This window comes from Eleginops maclovinus, chromosome 3, assembly GCF_036324505.1.
Source record: "Eleginops maclovinus isolate JMC-PN-2008 ecotype Puerto Natales chromosome 3, JC_Emac_rtc_rv5, whole genome shotgun sequence".
Taxonomy (NCBI): domain Eukaryota; kingdom Metazoa; phylum Chordata; class Actinopteri; order Perciformes; family Eleginopidae; genus Eleginops; species Eleginops maclovinus.
In genome coordinates, this window is record NC_086351.1 from 10,493,530 (window position 1) to 10,516,191 (window position 22,662).

A 22,662-nucleotide genomic window follows, 5' to 3' on the forward strand; every position below is an offset into this window, starting at 1 on the left:
GAAAGTATCATTTTCATATTACATTTTCAGAAATAGTTTAATTGCTTTTAAAAGTCTTTGCACGAGCGAAGATGTGTGGGGGAGACTTTTTCCACACGGTTCCTAGGCAACACCGTGCGCGGAGCCTCCTATTGTTCTAGCCGTGAGCCCTGGCCTTGGTGCTGAAGCGATGCCTCTTGACGTGAAGCCGAAGCGCGACGCCGCTGGTCGTGCACGCAGTCACGACTACTACAGCTGTTCACGCCCGAGCCCAAAATCACGCTCACACCCACTCAGAGTAAAATGTGTGACTGAGAGAAGGAGAGATAGCTCCGGGTTGGAGTTGGCCTACTTTACAGCCTGTACTTTGGAAAAACCGGCCGACATTGGGCCATTTTATTTCCTATGTTAAGGCAGGCAGGGTCCACTGTTAGAGCTGAACCAAAACTAACATCTGATGACACATTTATTTGAATTTCTCAGATTTATAGTCTTTGCATGCAAATGGTATTGGAAGGGGGAACATTGAGTGAAAGAGAGAGTCATAGGGTTCATGGTAATTTACTCCAAAAGGTCACCATCTGCCTGCCTTGCCTCGTGCCCTCTGTGAGCCAGCATCCCCCTACTCATTCATCCACCATATAGCCTATACCCCTCCCACAGGGCGCGCGCGCGCACACACACGCACACACACACACACACACACACACACACACACACACACACACACACACACACACACACACTTGCATGTATATCTCCACACTAGCGGCTTTCTTTACAAGAGCAGCACCGGCAGAGCAGGCACGCAGCGCCCTGAGGATCTGAACGGTGAGCAGGCAGAGGGCCGCACGCCACAGGAGTGGTTAAGCCTCCCTGCACGATGGAGGAGAAACAGATATAAAGCACGCAAGAGCAAACTTTATGATTCTCAGCTTTTTTAATTTTTATAACCAAATTAGGATCGGATTGGTCCATCTTGTAAATACAAACTGTGGGGGAATAAGTACTGTGTTACAAGTAAAAGTCATACATTACAAATCTCATAACAACTCTATTAGCATCAAAATAATATTTGCTAGTACTTTCAGTGTATTATACTATACGTACTTAAAGTACCAGTAGTACTGACTTTGCACAAAAGCCCAGTTCAAAATTATATATATTACATTAATGGATTATAATAAATTATGCATTAAATGTGTTCATCATATTAGTTTTGCAGCTGGTAAAGGTTGGGCTTTTTTATTTTACAGGGTACCTTAATCCATAATATAAAATCATCAAATAATTGTTGATTACACATAATATTGACAACCTGAAACTGCAAAGTAAGTCTTAACTAACGTTTTCAAACAAATGTAGGAGATTAAAGAACAATATGTCCCCCTTATAACAGCAAAGTTGCTTGTCCCTTTAAACTTTCAAACTCTTTTCCCCCACTTTTATTTTTGATTTACTATAGAGACTTAACTGTTCAATCTGCATCTCTTAAACTTGTATAATGCTTTGTGGACCTGGAATAATCTCCATGATTATCTTGCTTTTGAAACGTTGTTTTCCTAACAGACACCACACCAGATTTAATAAAAGAACAATGCATTAGACTTTATTAAATTACATTTTTGAAGGTCCTGTTAAACAAAAATATTTTTGGGAAGACCAAGGCACGCTTGTAAGCAAAGCAGTGCTCATTCAATATTTTTACAAAAAGCAAAAAAATAAGTAACCTCTGTAAGCCGCTGATTTCTGAGCAGAACTACACCTGTTTTTGAGATTCAACGGCGCCATCATTTGGAGGAAACTTGCAATATCACCCTGGGTGACAGTGAAATCAAACACGACACACCTCTTAATTTCTGTGTTGTTTTATTTAAAATGAAGCTTTAAAGATATGAATTCACACTGTTTTCTGTTTTTGCATGATAAAAAAAGTCTGTGTATCAACATTAACAATCTTATAAACTCTGGTAGTAGTAACAAAGAACTTTTTCTATAGCTTCTTAAACCCAAAAAATAAATTACATGTTCTTTAGATAATAGATAAATTACTATCTTTTTTTGTTTTTATAAAAAAAGTATTTTTTACTATAAGGGATTAGAGACAAGAATGACACATTCAAAGCCACAATCGCCAAACACACAACCATACACACACGCATACATGAACACACACACACGGACACATCCAAACATCCAATACTCTCAAAAACGATTCTCATGTCAAATGCAAAATAGTTATATAAACAGTAAGATGTGAATAAATGCAGTCTACAAACAACACTTCTGATAACTCTACTCAGTTATAAAACATAAGCGCCAACTATGTTAAAAGAAATGATAGACATTAAAACATATCTGACAAATGTACAGACTCCTCGCCTTGATGTGTGTGTACGTCTTCTACGAAAGAGAAAAATAAGAGAAAAGGATAAAGAGTACTTACACACACATTCAGAGGTTGCCACCTCACAAAGCAGAACATTTACTTCCTGGTGAAAGGAGAATGATTGCATTCGATCCGTATCATGATCTACATTATTAAAAGACTATATTAGAAAGCAGTTGACATGAGGTTTCCTAATTCTGTTTTCACCTTCTCTCATAGGACAGATTCATCAGTCCCTCCTAGGAAGACGATGATGGATGCAAAAAGAAAATATATTGAGATGAGGTTAGGAAACAGGAGGGACATATAAATGTTTTTGATCACTTAAATGCAAAACTAGGTCAGTTTGGAGTGTACAATGTACCACTCCAAACTTGATCTTCTATAATATTCCTATTGTCAAAAATCCCATGGAAAAAACATGTATTGCCGAGCAGCTTCAATTAGCTTAGCATTTTGTGCCATGGAGCTACATTGTTTGTTTTTTTATAACTCATAAAAGCATGAGCGTTAATCCGCAGCATAAATAGTTGCTGACAAGTGCACTATCTTCTCAGCATTTCAATAAAAAACAAATGATATGTGGGCTGTTTTTGAAGATAAACACATGTTCTTTTTCATTGTTGACACGAGAAAGTATGAAATAACAACCATCCCATCAATATGATTATTTCTTATTTTTGTCTGATATTTAGTGAGCATTGTTTAGTTAACACATATCTGCAGCTTTGAGTCTTTCACACCTTAGCTGTGGATTTCTACACAACTCCAACAGCTTTCTTACTCAATAAAGACTACATGTTTATGCCACTGACATGAATACATTAAAGGACTGTACCATGTCAGTGCTGCTTGTTTAAGCTCCATGTCTTAAAAACCTTGGGGAAAAATCTCACTTCTTTTCCCTCTGATATATTTGGTCACTTACTGCCATGATCACCCCACTCCTTTGGTTTATCTGTCCAAATACTGAACAATAAGAGGACGCATGAGGAAATATTTTTGGCAAACAGAAAAACACATACGACAAGTTAATACAATCCTTCTAGCTTAGTTGGGGTTCTGCAGTGTACACAGTAGATCCATTCCAGTAGATCTTCAGCACACGTAGTATACACAGTTTATCTAGCACACATTATTTGTTCAGCACGTTTCTTTTCATAATTAGTGGTATGCATGTCTAAATACATCTGTTTTAAGATCCTCTCGTTAAAAGAAAATCCTAAAAAAAAAGGCTTGATTTGCTGTTCAAACGCAGCGGTGTCCTCAGCGAGCACCTTCCATTAAAACCTCTCAGCTTTAGAAATAAGCCTCCAAGAGTTGAAAATCACTGCAAGTGCATCTTTCAGCACGGTGTGACGCATAATAAACCTGTCAAAGCTAACGCACAAAGTGAACAGATGTGATCTCAGTGGAATATGTGGTTCTAAATAGGCAATATGAATCGTGTACAGAGAACTGGAAAAGTGAACCGGCTGCTTTCACAGTGTTTTACCTGAAGAATCAGGAGAAAATTGCAATTTTTTTATCTTCGACCAACACAGATTATTTCCCCTCTTGGCTTTCAATTTCTTCAGACTTCTTATTTCAGCTCTTCTGACCTAATCCTTGACTTCTTGCAAACCTGGGCTGCCTGTGATTGGCTGGTCATTGCCTCTTGGCACGCTGAGCACTGTGGGTACACGAGGCACAGCAGGCAGTCTTGTAATAGGAATAGACACACATCCTGGCCTGAACCACCATCATACAGTTGTGACGTCTGTCCCGGCAGTTTTCATCTGTGAGAGGCAGAGAGAGATGAAGTTGAGAGAAGAAAGATAAGGTCAACGCAAACATTTGTCTTGCATGACCCGCTACCCTGCCCAAGGACTAACATTTTGATTGAAAATTGTCTGTAAAAGACCATAACAAATTGGAATCATTTTCCGTTAATATATCTTCCTAATACAAAATAAATTAATATCCTAAAAATAATTTTCAAAGGCATTTGTTGGCATGCCGATGGCAGCAAATGAGGTGAAGTTATAAATCGGTGTAAGTTTTTAATATTAATATTTCAGATATATATATTTCATCAACTATATACCTATATTCTTCTCATGGATCTTTTGTTTTGTATTTTACCATATTGTACTGGCTCTGAGGTGGATATTAATGTCCTTTTCTGTATTTTGATGCAATATATTTTAATTATGTGATATGTTATTTATTGTAAGACAGGAGTGGACCCCGCTAAGATAAGCTTTTTCCACGGCATCAGCTAACAGTGACGTTTCAAATGAAGAAACACACCCACCTGAGACTTGTGGGCTGCAGGGTATTGTGTTGCAGATTTGCTCCCGTTCAGGTTTGATGTCCAAATCACATTCATGGCTGTGCTTTTTGTCTGGCGTCAGACACCGTACTTCCCTCATTTGTAAGCCTTTTCCACAAGAGCGTGAGCACTGAAAACAAAGGCATAGAGAGTGTAAATACTACAGTTGTAAATAAAATAACATCACGGCTTGTCCCTTCCAGCGTTTATTTGCACTGTCACATCATTTCTCTTTCCAACATTATGTTCTCCCCCTCCCTCTCCCCTCGTCTCTCACCGCGCTCCACTCTGTTGTGAACCACAGAGGCTCACACTCTCCCATCTCACACTCTTGGACGGCAGCAGGCTTGTCCAGATGAGCGCACTCACTGCCCGGTACAACAGTAAAATCATTCCCCATCTTCTGGACACAAATGATGTCTCGCCGCTGAGATCCATTACCACAGGGGACATTACACTGGAGAGAGAAAAAACATTTTGAAACCAGGAATACAATATCTGTTACTGCAATATGAAGTCCCTTTAATTCAGAAAAAAACCCTATATATACAAAAGAAAACAAAAGATATAAGAAAAACATAAAGATAACATAAATGAGACATGAAGTACTTATTGAAGTTCATATTTTAAATTAAAATCTTCAAAAATGTAGAAAAAAAACAACTTGAAATTTTCCTCACACTCCTCACAATACCAACAATGTCTTTGTCTTCATTCTTTAATATCACTTGCATTGAAAACAATCACATTTAAATATATCTTTCCTCCATTCATCATGTATTTCATTCATTCATCATCCCCATTATCCTACCTGTGACCAGGGGCTGCTGTACCAAATGGTTATTGGCAAACAGGGACCCCCGTTGCAGGCCTTCATCTCTGCTGGTTTGTCCCCAACACAGTCCCCTCCTCCATCTCCTTCTCTGACCCCTCCTCGAGTCAGACACACCACCTCCCTCTTCTGCACCCCGGGACCACACAGCGCTGAACACTGAGGGACAAAGTGCAATATCATGTAGAGGATTACTGTTAAGTGCTGGGGATGTTGCTGTGTTTTGCGTCTGCGAGTTACTCACAGTGTTGGACCAGTCCGTGAAGTACCAGTTTGTTACACAGGGGCCCATGTTGCACTCCTCACTTCCTTGTGGGCGAGCCCGGGAGCTGCACTCTTTTTCGTTCACCTCGTTGCCTTGATCGCTGATGCAGTGCACACTCCTTGTCCTCCTCCCAACTCCACAGTCCACTGAGCACTGAGACAAATAAAGGGAAGAAAACGAGTATAAACAGATGAAAGAAAAGGCGTACCGTTTAGGGATCTGAAGTCAATCATTCACATTCCCTTAATTAAAATCTAGAGTTGATGAAATACTACTTGAAAAGTATGATTGAACGTTGATCATCAATAATGATTTTTTTTTTTGTTCCCAAAGAGCAGATTGTTGTGCACCAGGAAAACAATGTCCTATTTGCCTAAAATGCGTAATTGTTTCATTTAAAAACATGCAACCCACCCATGGCACAGTGTCTGCTGTCTCTGACTTTCAAATATCCTAAATAGTTTGCCTACTAAAAGTTTAAAATGCATGATAAAGACACAGTGACTGAATTTTAAAGTACACTGCCAAAATCAAAACTCCATGCACACAATACTCTGCGTTATGTCTTCAGATTCTATATTGCTTATTTTATGTGGTATGCAGACCTCACATTTCTTCGTCACATTGACCTACCGTGGTCCAGTCGGATCTGACCTCCCAGTGGGAGCAGAGACCGAGCTGACAGGCCTGTGTGGAGTCGGGTGGGGTGAGGTTGGCACAGCGCTGCGGGTGGACCATGGTGGAGCGGTCCCCAAAGCTCTGCCTGCACTGCAGCTGTCTCTGCTGCACCCCGGGGCCACACGACACACTGCACTCTGACCAGGAACTCGCTTCCCAGCTGAGGGAGACAGGGACATGTTGGAAATAAATTTTACAGGAAAAATACCACATTCTCTGAAACACTACTACTTCAACAACATCCAAAACTATGTGTCTACATTGCAATTTTTTTTTTTGCATAAACTAACAATAACATCAGCTTATTTCAATTAGATATGCTTTTCACTTGAATGACGTTGAATCACTTAAAACATAATCCATCTTTTTGGCTGTATTTCTTTGTTAGATTGAATGAAGTTTGCCTACATAGTCACATAATATCAACCAGTTTACAGTAGAAATCAACTTAATGTAACAAACATGCCTTCATATGGTTTTTACAAGTGGAAAAAAGCATTTTACTCACTTCCCAGAGAGCTAAATATACAATAAAAATATATGATGTGAGTCTTTTTTCTTACAAGGGTGGGCATGCATGAGTGTTACAAGGTTGATCCTCAGGAGGTGGCCTGGCTGCAGAGTCACATTTGGCCTCCGGGACTTCTTCGTCTGTGTGGCGGTTTATACACAGAATTACTCTGTTCTGAGACCCTGCAGAGAGAGAGATGGATGGATAGAAAGGTAGATAGATGCAGGCAGAAAGAGAGAAAGAGATCAGTTTCATGTTGCACCTGCATCTACCAACCACAGGGGGGCGACATCACTTTATCTTGTGTAAATAAGTCGGAATATTGTTCATTTATAAATGAATATATATAACATTTGTTCTGATTGGTCTTGAAACTTGAAATCAGGGACAGACCTTTATATATACAGTCTTTGTTACAGACATACTTAGGGAAAGTATCTAACAATACAACTGTTATATCCTTAATGTGCAAGTTGATATGAGTTCATACATACCAAATCATTGATTTTGCTCTTTGTAGTGTATGGAATACAGCCCTTTTATTGTCATGCTATATTTAATATTTGGGCACATAGGACCTCTGTATTTTTCTAACTTTCTAATGAAGTACATTGAATAAATAGCAGTCCTATGTGCCCAAAGACAGAATAATGTAAAAAAATAATTGACTTTTCAGTGAAACAGTTTGATGGATGATCAAAATTCAAACATTTCAGTTGGGACACAATTAGGTTGAGCATAAAGCAATGATTATAAAGTTGATACTGTACATTAGGTTATAAAATAGGCATGTTTGAACTCTGACCTTTGCCACAGGAGGCAGAGCACTCTGTTAGTTCTCCTCTCCTCCACACAAATGGCGGCTGAGTGTCCGGTGGCAGGTCGGTGCGAGGGGGGATCCGGGCATTCCTATGGGGGGCAGAGGCTCGAGGACGTGACCTCTCAGGTGTCCATCGGTCCGAGGTGGGAGGAGAAAACACAGAGGTGGAGGAGGAGGAGGGGAAGGATGGAACTGAAATAGGAGGAGGAGCAGGAGGAGGGTCTTCTACTGACACAGTTAGAGGACCTTGGAAAGAAGAAAATAAAAATATTGAAGTCAAGACTTATTTTGAATAATACATGTATTTTTTCAAATCAGAAGTATAGATAAAGAAACGTTACATAATACAAACAAACAAACAATGGACATAATACCACATAAAAAATGTAAATAAACTAAATAAAAAATAAACATCTCACAGATATTTCACACCACCACCCCAAATAGACATAATACATCTCCCAGAGTTCCCCCTAATTAGCTACTATTTCTATGAATTATAATACTCAACCAAATCCAAAATTAGTCCCACATCAAGAAAGGGTAGAAAAGGGGGAAGAGAGAATGAACATTGGGAAACAGACACAAGGAGGAGAAAAGAACAGTGAGAAAAGTGGCGAAATATGTTTAAATATTGGGAGTAAGCAGTGAGTCAGACGCTATTGATGTCATGATGAGGTCAGTGTCTCGTGACAGCGTACATATGGGCCAGATAGCCTCCCATATAGGTCATACACAAACACACAAACACATTCACAACAATCCATCCCACTTGGCCTAGCACCACACCCATCCTAATACATAAACAAGTCAATCACTCTCATGGTTCACAGTACTGTTTCCCTGAGTCATTTGGAAAGAATGAATCTTGAGATATTTGATATATGGTTCCCCTCTGTCACTGACAAAATTTAACTGTGCTGAACATGACTGTGTCTGTGTACAACACGCAGAGCGCATGTCAAAAACAGAAAATGGAAAAATCAGGAACTGCGATGGACGTACTTCGAAGAGGGGCCCTCCCTGGGTCACGCTCCCTTGGCCTCTCTCTGGGTGTCTCCCTCTCTCTCTCCGTCACCCTTTCCCTCTCCACCTCCTTGTTCTCCACAGGAATATAAAACTCGTAATCGATGCCTGGGTTCTCCTTGTGGAAAATGATCTAGAGAGCAAGACAGGGTGAGAGAATAATCAAAACTAGAGGTGAAAAACAGACCAATGAGAAGACACAACCTAAAACAGCTTTATGGAGCCCCATAGAGAAATGTACGAAGAAGTCAGGATGAGCCACAGAAAAGTTAATAAGGCGCTGGCACAAAACCACTGTCAAGCTCACGGATGCCTCAGCAGGGTGTATGCTTGTCACAATGTGCCCGTCCCCTCTTATTATTAAACCCTGCAGACCATCTTACGTGACTTAACATAGCCAAGGTCATCTAAACTTAATCAGCTGGAGTCCCATGGTAACAACAATTGGACCTGCTATATTTTGCCAGAGATGGCATTGTAATTCAGGCAGCCAATTAGTCAATGCAGCACTTTGATCAGGAGTGAGGTTTAAAAATAACTTTAAGATAGACTAAGGTGAACGTGGTACAAACACACATGGTCCACAGAGAATGATTCCTTTTTACTTTGGTGATTCAAATTTCCCATCATCAGTTTATCAGTATGACATTGAAGGGATTACAGCAAAAACATATCCCTTTGTAAAACCACAACATGTTGTTTTTTCACACAGGTTTTTGTACAGATTAACAAACACATTTCCAGAACTACAAGTTATTTTACAAGTAAAAGTTATTTAAGAAGAGCTTAGCATTGATATTAATGCCCACAGAAATAGACGTAAGAACAAAACAAATAAAATATCCAGATAAAAGAGAAGATCTACGTGAAATGTAAACTATAAAAAGATTGCAAAGAAATAAATACTGAATACATATTCTTGGACTGGATGACTATGTGCATATATTAATATCTATTAAGTGTTTTTACAGTGTGTTTGATTTATTTTGACAGTGACAAATGATATGCGCATACATATTGTTGCAATAAAATAAATCTGGGAACTTTGGAAATGATTGCAGGCAGATAGTGTTACCTTTTGACAAAATAAGACTAGCTATTTCAGTTTTTAAGCTGAGCTAAAATTAGCATTTAGCATTTCATGACCTCTCTCTGCTACAATAATGTGATAGTAAGATAAGATGAAGATGCTGAATGCTAGCGCGTGCCAGAGACTGACCTAAAATCTGAGTAAACATGGGTGTAACTTGTGCTTTACAGGCATACGTCTTCAAATGCTGAGCAGGACAACCTGGGATGTCGTAAAACAGTCACTGTACAACTGATAAACAACATGATATGGTACTGTCATTTTGATTTGTTGCCAGACCTAATTGTCTCCTCTTTAGTTGCTAGGTTCTACTTATGGTAGACTTGTCCTTTATTCTTTTTCCATTCAACAATATATTGTGCATCGTGTAATGAGCAGTACAGCCTCACAGTGCCACAGGTGCAGTTATAGACTTTTAGTCTTTATTGTCTTAAATCAAGATCCCATAAAGCCTTAAAAAATGCTGGTGATTCCCCTGCAGATCAAACCTTGGCTTTGGTGGATGCTTGCTATTTTTATCCCCCATCCTTCCCTGTAGCTCTTGTAATCAAAGCTGCAGATGCCTTCTGTTCTTTAATAAGATCTTAGCCTGAGGTAAGAGTTGTTATTATTAAGCTATAGATAGTCTGATACGACTCAAGCTAAGCATGAGTATAGCTGCCTTTATCCTGCCCTAATGCTAAAATAACGAAGAAAGGAAGAAATTGACACAGAGCAGGAGAGCATCGCCTCAGGCTTTCAACAATACAGTTATAGAGAGGTGAAATACATGTTTATGCACATGTGTATACAGAATGTGTACGTGTGTGATTCTTATCATGAAATTCATTTTGTCATGCCCGGACTCATGTTTGCTTACAGGGTTCAAATAAACAGTGTACTTACATATAGCTCTAGCTGTGTGGTGGTGGGTCCTGGAGCCCCGAGGGACTCGCCTTTCTCTTCCTCCCCCTCTGCCTGTGCTCTAGGTCGGGTGTAAGTGAAGGTGGTCCCTCCTGCCTGGTACTCCCCTGGAGGGTCCACAGCCCAGCGCCCGTTCACCACTGAAGCCCCCGTGCCACTCCTCATGGCTGGGGAAATTGGGGCGGCATGTTAGAAAGGCAGACACAAGCAATAGAGCAAGATTACATTTTTCTTTTCTTAGTTTAAAACTTGTTTAGTCTACAAAGTAGTGATTTCTTCAGAGACCTCCATTAGCTTAAACATACACAGATATACAAACAGATTGAAGTCTTATTACCAAACAGACGGGCAAACACTCACACTTACACACTTCACCGGTTCTTCATGGGCTTTAAAAATACAAGCTGTATCTGCAAGGCTACCCAATTTACAGTTTATTTCAAGCCAGCACACACATGCTCAAAGGCCAAATCTATTTCCCAAATCTACAATTTCCATGCCAATACCTCACTTTTTTACTGCAGTTGGAACCGGTATTGAAACCAGAAATCCTAAACCATGTGTGCATGATTTTGTTTGTGTCTATTAGCTCTTACCCAGGTAATTAGGGCTGGTGCGTCTCTCTGTGATGTTAATGAATGTAGCTCCTGGCGGGATGTCCAGGATCTTGTGGTAACCAAGGGGAACCGTGACATTTTGGAAGCTTCCCGTCACCTTTCGACAGGAGCTCTCCCGCCCACCACACACTCCGCACTTGTCAATCACAGAGCCGGAGCCCAGCACCCCATTGCAACCCTCGGTCTGGCAGGAGAGGAAGGTGAAAAGATGTGAGTGATGGGTCTGACAATGAGGGGGAAAAAAGTGGCTCAGGGGAACAAGAGAGGGGGTGGGGACAGTGCGGGGAAAAGCTATTTCAATGTGGTTAAAATTTCACATCCATCGCCAGTGTTTGCTTCACTGTTGTTTGGGTAAATTGGAAACTGTTGCTGCCCAGATTCATGCCAAAAAGAGAAGCGTGGAATAAGCGCAAAACAGAAAAAGTGCAAATGAGAGAAAGAGGGAAAGACAAAGAGAACAGAGGCCCAGAGCAGGGTAATATAACGAGACTGGAGACACGCCGAGTCTGAATGCCAGCCTTAAATCAGCCTCCAGACGTGAAAGAGGTTCTGGACTCTGTCAGCTCCAGCTAGACGGGATGAACTTGGGCTCAGACATCTGAAGCATAAAAACCTCACACGCATGCACATTTAAATGCACTCACCAGACATCGTCCCTCTACACAAATGTCGTTGGTGCTGACGTTGAAGCAGGGGGTCCCGTCTCTGACGCGCTCGGCCTGGCGGACATAGAACCGATAGCCAGCAGGTCTGCATGTCAGCTCGCACTGTTTGTCCGCACCAACTGCAACACAAATACAGAGAAAAGGAGGATTACTGCACAAAGTCTTGTATGATGTGTGTTTTAATGTAAGATCGTCTGCATGCATTTCTCTCTTTCTCTGCCTGGCGTGGAGAAAACACAGCTGGGCCATGAATGTCTTTCCATGTGGTTTCCCCGACAACCAGACAGCAGCAGAGTCATTACCTATTTCCCTCTGCTGCTCAGGAGATACATACCCAGAGGAGAGGTGTAAACATAAGCCTGAGGAAGGTTTGATTTATTAGAGAGTAACCCAGTCGGTAAACACAGCAGGGAGAGACCTTTAAAGAAGAGAACAGATGAAAAGAACAAGATAAAAAGAAAAGAGCTTCAAGGTAAAAGAGGAAATTGAAGACTTTCAGTCCTGAAAGAATAGGCAGGGAAATAAACGAGTGGAGAATACAGAGGATCTCACAAGGGAAAAGGGGTGGGGTTCAAGCAAAACATGTGGAGAAAGAGTGTGTCTGTGTGCTGAAATACAATAAGTGGGTATAAAGAAAAGTTCAACATCTCTGGAAGTCCGCCTGTCTTGGTTCTTCTGCAGCAATTCTGATACTTAAAAAACAAACTCTCCAATGTCTGAAACGTTAGAGAAGCATTCTTACATAAAGATACCACTCTTTAAAACAGACATGAAATTATCTTTAAGTGCCAATCTTGGAAAGAAAATGGATAAGCATATCTCCCAACTATTCCTTTAAAGAAGAGGGAAGAGATAGAGGAAGACAGGACGGGACATTGAGTGGCTCCTCTGTGAGTTCAGAGATTGGGGGCCTTACAGGGGTTAAAGGCCCTGGGCAGAGTGAGTGTGTGCGTGTGTGTGTGTGTATAGCGTTGGGTTGTATAAAATAGAGCTATAAACATGAGCTCATAGCATGAGTAAGGGGTCATAGATTTAGTCGAGAGGGGAGGGAGGAGTTTCTGTCTCAGGGAGTTCAGGGGTTAAAAGGAGATAGATTGTGCTTCTGAATGTGTGACTTCTCACTGTGGTGTCGTATTTTCTGTCAAATGATGACAGAAAGTGCCCACTAATGGATTCCACAAAAATATGTACAGTTACAAGTTACATCTGTGCTTTAAACCTTGATGCCTTGAAATATAAGACTATGGACCATTATGGGAAGACACCCCTCTCATTTCAATAGGCCATCAGCAGCAAGTAACCCAAAGCCCCTACCATCTTCAAAGTCAAGATGCTCTTAGGAGATAGCCAGAACAAAGACTACAGGTCAAATACCAGACCCCGTCTTTCACCTTGTGTGTCCAAGAGAGAATGCAGAAACTGTGGAGTCTTTTGTGAACTCAAAGTGACTCCATATGCTTTCACAGAATCTTGTTTTCTTAAATATCCGAATTGTAGTGAAACCGTCCTTTGCAAGGGATAATATAAGTAGTACACAAGTCATTATAGGTGGAAATAGAAAACAGCCTTTTGTCGAAGGAGAGGGATTAGTAAGACTGGACGGATAATTAGTTAATTTGATGCTTTCCATTTAATGGGGAAAGCACCAAACCACCAGACTTTTTCTTTAGTAGATTTCCAAAACATTTCTGGATCCAGGATGGTCCATGTTTGACAGATGTTTGTGCCTTTGAGAGTTAGACATCCTGATGCGTGGACATTAAGGAGTATATTAAGTGGCTGGAAGTGGTCAGGAGGTCCTACACACGAAGCGATTGATGAAGGCTTAATGTACCAGTTACAAGATGTGCTTCTAAATATAAACCTAAAATGTGAAGTGGCCCCTTAAATAAGTATACAAAGACTGCACGACACTTTGGAGTTTAGGGAACAGCGACAGATTAGAAGTGCTGAAAATAATTTTGATTAAGTGAATTTGAGGGCCTATAAAACCTCAGAAATAAAATGCTTCATCAAAATATTACAAAATGTCATTGGCATATGTGGAAACTATTTAGTTCCAATAGTTGAGTACCATCTAAATGAGCCAAGTTCTCGTAAATTATCTTCATTTTTATGCTGCAAATCTTTTACTTCTGTCTGATAAATGCAGCCAAACAGACACAGTACATATCTATAAAGAAAAGGGGAGGCAGTGTTCCAGCCCTCTCTCTCTCCACCCTTGTTCTCTCTTTCTATCAGCATAGTTATCATTGAGAGATTAGACTGGAGACAGTGACAGAAAAGAGAGGGGGAGAGAAGTTGCCACCCATAGAGAGAGAGAGAGGTCTCTACTGTATGCTTCCTCCTCATCACACTCTTCATCTCCTCTTCTTCCTGCCCTGAATTCATGTTCAAGTGCTCTCACAGACCCAATCCTCTTTAATGTTTCTAAAGCGCCTTTATCTTTAATTTATCTCTAGCTACTTGTTACATGCCAGGCATGCTGTACTTGTGTTGTTGTTTTCCCTCCTGCTCTTTTCTCTTCTCCCCATCTCTTCACTGCAGCTAATCAGCAGCTGATCAGTACCGGCTGGTGCACCTGAGACTGAAGGCTTATTGGATCCCCTCACCCTCAGCTGGCCTATCAGCTGCCAGGGCTGGTCATAAAGGAAGCACCCAGGAAGCGTTTCTGTCTCTCAGACCTGGGCCTGCTGCTGACACTATAGCCTGCATGATCCCTTTTGTGAGTGCCTGATTCTAGAGAGAATCTTGTTTTCTGTATACTGTGGATGTGTGTGTGGTGGGAGGTGGAGAAGTTAGGTAAGTTTGAGGTACCCTCTACATTTCATCACGTAGTTAAAACCTGTTAGACACACTAGGTTAGTGGATTGTTGCCACCCCTGTGTTTTGCTTTGTTCCATTCTTAGTAGTACAGAGTGAGGGTTTTTGTTTGAGTTTTTGTTTCTAAGGATAGACTTAGAGATAGGCCTTGTTTTGTTATATTTATTTCTTTGGTTGCACAATCTCCCTCGTCTCCTCCTCGTCCTCACTTAAAGAAAGTTTGTGGCAATATTCTCTATTAAAAGGAATAATGCTTTTTGTTAACTTTCCCTCTGACTTCCTCTGTTATTGGTTGGTGTGTGTTACTGTCCCCTGGTCCCCTAGAACTTGATGGGGACGTAACACTACTCAACCTGCTTTTCTCTTCGCCTCGATCTCAGGCCTCTCTTTCTCTTCCACAGTCTCTCTCTCCCTCTCTGAGCTTAGTGTTCAGACAGTGGAATATATGTTGTCTAAATATACTTCCCCACTATCTCTCCGTCTAAACAAACTCCAACACGGAGAGAGAAAGAGAGAGGCAGCGGGACAGGAAGAGGGGAGGATGGGGTGAGCAGAGAGGGCATGAGGTTAGAAAAAAAGGAAATATTCATGTAAAACAACACCTGCACGTGCAGCGCTTAAAAATCATCGGAGGTACTACTATTCGAGCCCAGCTTGTGAAGGGAAACATCACCACCTAAATGAATCACATCTGTGGTTAATAACCATAGTGGCAGCTTTACGGTTTAAGCTTCCACTTCCAAACCATAGGCCACAACATTTTTCAGTGCATACATAACAGGGTCCTCACCTAGGAGGGAAGAAATCACACACTAAGTAGCAAGAGCTGACTCCCAGGTTAACATAAATACTTATGGGAACTATATGCAGTGTTGTAGGAAGTCCTAAACAGATGAGTGCAGCTGGAGCGAAATGACTAATACCCCACTGGATGTTGGCACACGCACGCACGCAGCACGCACGCACGTGCACACACACACACACACACACACACACACGCAGCCTCCAGTGTGTTGATGGGAAGCTAGATATGAAGTTTTGGGTTGTAGCCAATGGGAGCAGACTGAAGTAAACAGTTGACTTAGCAGAGTGGAAAAGGATCATCTCCAGCGCAGATCGAGTGTGTCTGACTGAGCTGACGTCATGTGCAGCTGCATGCCTTTAAAATACACAGTACTGTATCAAACCATCTGGGTCATCACCACCAATTAATGTGACATCTGCCCTTTTGGTGGCTCCAAAAATTTCCTCAAAATAATGTAACTATGTTGTGTTAGTAATGCTAGAACCATGATTTACCCATGTACAACATAAGAGGTTGTCTCTGTTTTTCTTCCCCTCCTCTCCCCTTCTCAGCAGATCTCAAGGACACGCTGGTTTAAAATAACCCGGGTGAAGCAGAGGGCAAAGACAAACAGCAGATAGAGAGAATTTAAGAGCACGTTAATTCAGTATAAATACAGTAATCTCCCCCTTTCCCCTCACAAACATGCAGACAAAGAGAGGAGGTGGGTGAAAGGAAAACCCCATGTGTGTTTATGCAGACAGTTAGGCTCCAGCCATGGCTATCGGTATAGATGTGCAGCACATGTTGTATAGGTCAGCCTGCATCTTCAAAAATGGTATATGGCTTCTCTGATAAGACCAAAAGAAATCAATATAGCCTTTAAGATAAACTGCACCTGTGTTGTCACTGTTGACATTTCACACAAGTAAAGGAAAAAAAAGAGATGTCATCTATACATTATCTATAAAGGTAATCCTTTGCGTCCATGACCAATGTAAAGCCCAAAGTGGGCGGAGCCTAGATCCAGTCTGCCCAATTGTGGCGGGCCTGGCTGCTGAAACATGCCCACCTATTTGGAAGCACCCACGCTAACTAGTGTTAACAAGCTAGGCTAAGATTTTATTGGATGCCGCTTACAAGGCTGTTATTAAAGATATTGTAGTCACATGTATCCACAGCAAGCATTTGTGTTCGATGCCCTGTGTTTTTAGTTTAGTTTTTATTTTTAAGTGTAATTTATGTTTTAAGACAAAGAAGCTAAATAACTGTATGGTGTTGGCATTGCTGATCTAGTGTATCTGGCTTTACTCTCTCACAGTGTGAGTGCTGAGGAATTCACGCCAGCTGATACAGTAATCACTAGTGGATAACGGACAGATGGATACACAAACATACGTGCACTAACATTTCTCCACATACCATCTCAGATCCATTAAGCCATTCATCGACAGTAAAAGCACACTTGCCAATAAGCTCATTGTGTAAATACACAGAGACTTATACACATAAGTCAAGTCTAATGACAAATACTGTTGATAATATCCCACAGCTGTGTTTCTCTATTTCTCTTCCCCTCCTACAATCTCTCACTCCCAAAACCCCCATGTAATATATTCTCTATCAACTCCTCCTTTTTCTCTAATACCTCAAATATCTGTTTAGTCTCTTTCTTTCCCTCAAGCATTGGAAAACAAAGACAAATAGAGAAAATCACCACTGCGTTGAACTATTGTACACTTAACAAGAGAGCAAACAAACACAAGGACGCACTCATAACTTCATACAGTATAGAAAAATAAAGAAACACACACACACGCCACGTTCTCTCTCTTTGCTCCAAGCGGTCATGAGACAAAACACTTGCATCCCATCACCTCTCACCTCTCCTTCTCTGACTTTCTCTTTCTTTCTTTATCTCACTCAGTAGGAATCTGTGTGCTTAGTCAGAGCTGGGAGGAGAAACTTGGCAGGAGAGGACAGGACATGTTGGACAAATGAGAGGAAAAAGAGAGGAGGGAGAGTGTTTTTGTGCAAAGAATAAAGGCAGATTGAGTTCCAGTCATTCTCTTTTCCTCTTGACTCCCACCACCCTCAACGCTACATTTACGACAGGCCAATGAGAGGAGGGATTGTGGTGACTTGAGCATGCAGCAAAAGCCCTGCCAACACACATTAATACAAGAGCAACATCTAACTCACTTAATCACACATTTTACTGGCACTTTTTCACCCCCCTTCCCCTCCACAAGCGTTTAATTCTCACAATAAGCCTATTATCACAAAGCACTGTGCAGCTAAACCCTCAACGACCATGTGTGTTAACTCAAAGCTCACCCTCTGTGAAAGGTTCCCAGTTGTAGAGGCGACCCATGAACTCCTGAGTGTTAAAGGCTGCACACTGCTCTGCTCTGGAGTCCAACGCACCTCCTCCACACACCTGGATGACAGAAACACAGAGACAGACAGTTTAAAATTGACCAAATACTTAATAACACAGCTATTAAAACTGTTGTTTATCTCCCACTCCTGGAGAAATAAGGGTGGAGTGAACTGTTGTGAGGAAAGCCAACGAAATAAAGCTAATAAAATTAATTAGATTTGATAAAGATTAGCGCAATTTCCATTCACTCAAACACACATACACACATGTAGTCTGTGCTCCTTTGGCAGGCATCAAGTGTATTAGAACCATATGGAAATAATAGAATTTTTGGAAGGGGCTGCTCACATAAATCCACCATGGCACGACCACAGAATGTGAGTGAGAGTGTATGTGTGTGTGTGTGTGTGTGTGTGTGTGTGTGTGTGTGTGTGTGTGTGTGTGTGTGTGTGTGTGTGTGTGTGTGTGTGTGTGTGTGTGTGTGTGTGTGTGTGTGTGTGTGTGTGTGTGTGTACATGTCAAGCTTGCGCTCATTCAATTAGAGTCCTTATGGAGCCGTACAGTGGAAAGAGTTTTAGCATACCTGCACTTAAACGACAGCTGAAACATCAGGCAAACACGACTCTGCTGGTTTGGACTGTACTGACTATAATTCACATAGCCCCAGTCCTGTGGGACACAAACACACGTACACACACATGCACACACACACTTCTACTGTACTGTACTTAGTATCCATGTTATGCTACTTTCTACTTCTACTTCAAACTACTATTACAGTTTACAGGGTAATGATGTTGCTTTCAAGCCAACTTAAATAGTTCAACAAGTCAAATCAATCCAAATCAAGTCCCATTTATTCATAAAGCACCGTTGTAACTAACTCAATCCGACCAGAGTTATCTGAACAGACCAGAGCAGGAACCAAAAGGAGAGAAACTCTGACAAACTTCAATGGATCAGTAATTCAAACATATGCCACATAAGGACAAATTAAATGCTAGTGAGCTAAAATACTTTTTGATGTTTTGAGGAATTCGAAAGGGCAGTGCATTAGGGAGTGGGACGTTCTTCTAGAGGTTATTGTTCTACAAAGGCCTGGTCACCCCTGAACTCAGGGTTAGATAGAAGACATTCAGGAGCTAAACTGAGGGACCTGGAGGTAGAATAGGAGGCAACACAAGAACCTTGAAAACAATCCTGAACTGTACTAGTGGCCAGTGGAGAGAGGCCACAAAAAGGGTTGTATGGTTCATTTTCTGGGTACCTGTCAGGAGCCTGGCTGAGTACTCCAGACCTGTTGCAGTATGCAGAGAGTTTCATTAGTCCAGGCAGGACGATATAAAAGGTAAAGGAGAGAAACAGCTTGATATTGGGGAAAGTATGAAGCTGGAATGGTCTGTTTGTATCTACTACATTAACCTGCTTTTCAAATTAAAGGAGGAGTCCAATATCGCACCAAGGTTTTATAACATGAGGTTAAGTAAGAATGGACAGGTTGCCAAGAATGTAAGTAATCACTTGGATGAAGGAAATAGGATAACTTAGGCTTGCTTTCATTTAACTAAAGGAAGTGTTATTCCTTCAAACACTTTATTTCCTCAAAGCAGCTTGTGAGAATGATGAGATTATACCGGTCAATTGGTTTCAGGGGGAAATAAAGCTGTGTCATCAGCATAACTGCTTTGCATTAGCATCATATTTAACAGACAGATGTGTGAATGCAAAAGTAAGCATGTCAAAATGTTTGCTGATTTTACTTTTGTGCTTTTATTTAGGTAAGATTCGTAGTGCAGGATCTTGATAATTATATTATAATTGAGTCATTTTCATTGTTGTGGTTTTTTCAGCATACTTATTCCGCTGCTGCACACACACACACACACACACACACACATCCACACACACACACACACACACACACACACACAGCTTCATCAGGTATCATTGCTGTGGGAAGCCCCAACCATGCTGCGTGGTCAAAAACCCGCTGAGGTTTAGAGTCCTCTGATAGACATCTGGCTCCAACACACTCACACTCTCTGTTGCACGCCGCACACAAAGTCCTCAGATTTTCCTCCAACTTTAATCTCTGTCAGCTTTACAATCATCCTGTCTTTCACTCCTCCCTTTCTTTGATTCGTTCCTCTTGTCTTTTGTTGATCTCTCTTCACTCACACAGCTGTCACAAACAGCTGGAAAGAGCAAGGGAGTAGTTCAGCGTCGTAGATCGACATTTCCCATGTGAACCAGTCCCTGCGACAAAGTGTAACTAAAAGCTTAAAAGTGTCAGAGCATGCGGTCATTGACGTTGGCCTTTGCTGTATTTCACACTTTAACTATGTGTGTGTGTGTGTGTGTGTGTGTGTGTGTGTGTGTGTGTGTGTGTGTGTGTGTGTGTGTGTGTGTGTGTGTGTGTTAAAAGGAATGTGTATCGCTGTCATGTCACAAGGCACTCATAAGAATCATCTGTTGTTTCTTTTTTAGTATAGTGTGAAACCAGCTCATGAAACTTTATGTGGTACGCTCAGCCGCTGCTGAAAGAGACTTATAGTTGTGTTATTTATGAACAATATGTCGTAGTCTCTTAAACAAAGGCAAGTGTATTAGCAAAGTCCACTGAATATACGGATTAGGTATGCCGGGGGTCAGTGTAAGTAGGTGACCTGATGTTTTCAAGTAAGCGTGTAAATCTGCTGTGTGTAGAATGCGGTCGGTAATGGTTGTAAATGGTTCTGCAGGACATAAACATGTTGGGCCCCTTTTCTGACGAGATAGATTCTTGGTATCCATGCATATGTGTGTTCGTTTACCGGTATAAACAATGAGTGGACAACACACACACACACACACACACACACACACACACACACACACACACACACACACACACACACACACACACACACACACACACACACACACACACACACACACACACAGGCTTTTTGTGTCTGTGTGCAGCTATGGGACAATGCAGTACAGTTAAAATAGAAAGAGCTTGCAGAGAAGAGAAAAAGAGGAATGTAAACTGAAAAGAGAAAATGCAAGTTAAAGTCAAGAGTGTGCATTCATGCGTTGGTGGTTGTATGAGCACTACAGGGCGAGTGGATTCTTCTCCCAAAAGAGAGTTTAGGGTATGTAAAAACATCAGGAGGCTAATGGACTGAAAGGAGGGAGGGGAGGTAAAGTGAGAGTAAAAACTGGTGTTTCATGGTTCTGCAGGAGAATTTTCCGTGTTATTGTAAGGACTCGTATACTTTGGTGTTCCTCGTTTACTATGAGAGCAGGGTTAAGGGGTCTCCCCATAACCCCAAGGGGAGCGAATTCAGAAGTGGTAGCGGGAGGTGTAGTAGGGGCAGAGACAGATGTTTCTGAATGGGCCAAGGAGGGGACAGAAAAGAAAACAATGGCTTGCAAAGAAGTAAATACTTAGAGGTGGTGTGTGGTGAAGGAGAGGCTGTGAGGATGCGTTTGGGCCTGTGGGTAATATCAAAACACTCAAACCACAAAAACATTTCAAAAACAATTCAACCATTAGGAAATGTTTAGGAAATATTTGGTTGCATGCCTCATGTCTGTTTATTGAGCTGTGTATCAAATAAAAGCACTGTAAGTAAGCCTAGATAACACTGGAAGATTTTTAAGAATTCTGAAATATCCTTTCGGATTCAGAATGACAATATTTTTGGCCACAAGCCTTCTTTCCTGTGCGAGAGTCTGTCACAAGAGATATAGACAGGAAATGAGGGAAAGGAGATGTGCAATAAAATTCCCTGACTGAAATCTGAATCAGACTCAACCACTAAGTCACCAGGACAGCAAAGTTGTTTTTTATAATCAATAAAGCCTGGCGTCAAACTTCATTATTTCTTTGTAATTGCTGGAATGCAGCACACGAATGTAGCACAGAATATCCCAAAACTCTAAAGTGCCAGAAGCAGGACTCGCCCGCTGATCATATTTATTATGTTGATTAGCTGGTATGCCTTAGATTTTTTTTGCACAAATTCCAGGAAAGTTTTAATCTGGCTTTTAGTTTAGACAGAGTTTACTATTCTTTTGGTATTGGTGAAGTGTGACGGGAGCAAAAAACACGAGTAGTCGGACAATCAGACAGGATGTAAACAAGCCAAAAGCTGAGCCAGATTACACTAAACCATTTAAAGTGAGCACAAAAAAATGTTGCTAATAATCCCTCATTGTAAAGGAAACTGGCTAAAACTAGTAAACTAAGACCCGGTGATTTCCTTTTACTGAAATTACTTCTCACTCACTATAATCACAACTCTTTCTTTATAGAGTAACTTAAATTTAAAGTCCCTGAAAGGCTTTTAGATTTATAAGTTAATCTGAAAGAAATCTGGCTGCTACTGTTTGACAGTGTGACAGATGAATAGCAGCCGAGAACAGGTGAAGGGAAAGTGAATACAGCTGAGAGACAGTCAGTGTTTTTGTAGGGAGCAGTGAAAGTTACAGATGGGTTTAACTACAAGGGGGGGGGGGGGGGGGGGGGGGGACGTCTGTGGGCAATATAAGAGCTTGTGAAGCAGAAAAGGGGGGTAGAGTAAAAGCTTTGTTCT

General features: G+C 41.3%; 1 protein-coding gene across 1 annotated transcript in view; it reads right to left on the reverse strand.

Annotated features, from left to right (window-relative positions):
- Window positions 1-1,831: 1,831 nt before the first annotated feature.
- adamtsl4 (ADAMTS-like 4) overlaps window positions 1,832-22,662 on the reverse strand; it is a 33,514-nt gene continuing 12,683 nt past the window's right edge. Inside the window, exons 5-17 of the mRNA XM_063879464.1 lie at window positions 18,034-18,136; window positions 12,069-12,208; window positions 11,404-11,608; window positions 10,790-10,974; window positions 8,794-8,947; window positions 7,774-8,034; window positions 7,021-7,150; window positions 6,413-6,617; window positions 5,759-5,932; window positions 5,494-5,673; window positions 4,960-5,139; window positions 4,665-4,812; window positions 1,832-4,146 (exon numbers count right to left, since the gene is read on the reverse strand). Coding sequence (XP_063735534.1) covers window positions 4,016-4,146; window positions 4,665-4,812; window positions 4,960-5,139; window positions 5,494-5,673; window positions 5,759-5,932; window positions 6,413-6,617; window positions 7,021-7,150; window positions 7,774-8,034; window positions 8,794-8,947; window positions 10,790-10,974; window positions 11,404-11,608; window positions 12,069-12,208; window positions 18,034-18,136 — 2,196 coding nt within the window. The 3' untranslated portion in view covers window positions 1,832-4,015. The remainder of the gene's footprint in view (window positions 4,147-4,664; window positions 4,813-4,959; window positions 5,140-5,493; window positions 5,674-5,758; window positions 5,933-6,412; window positions 6,618-7,020; window positions 7,151-7,773; window positions 8,035-8,793; window positions 8,948-10,789; window positions 10,975-11,403; window positions 11,609-12,068; window positions 12,209-18,033; window positions 18,137-22,662) is intronic.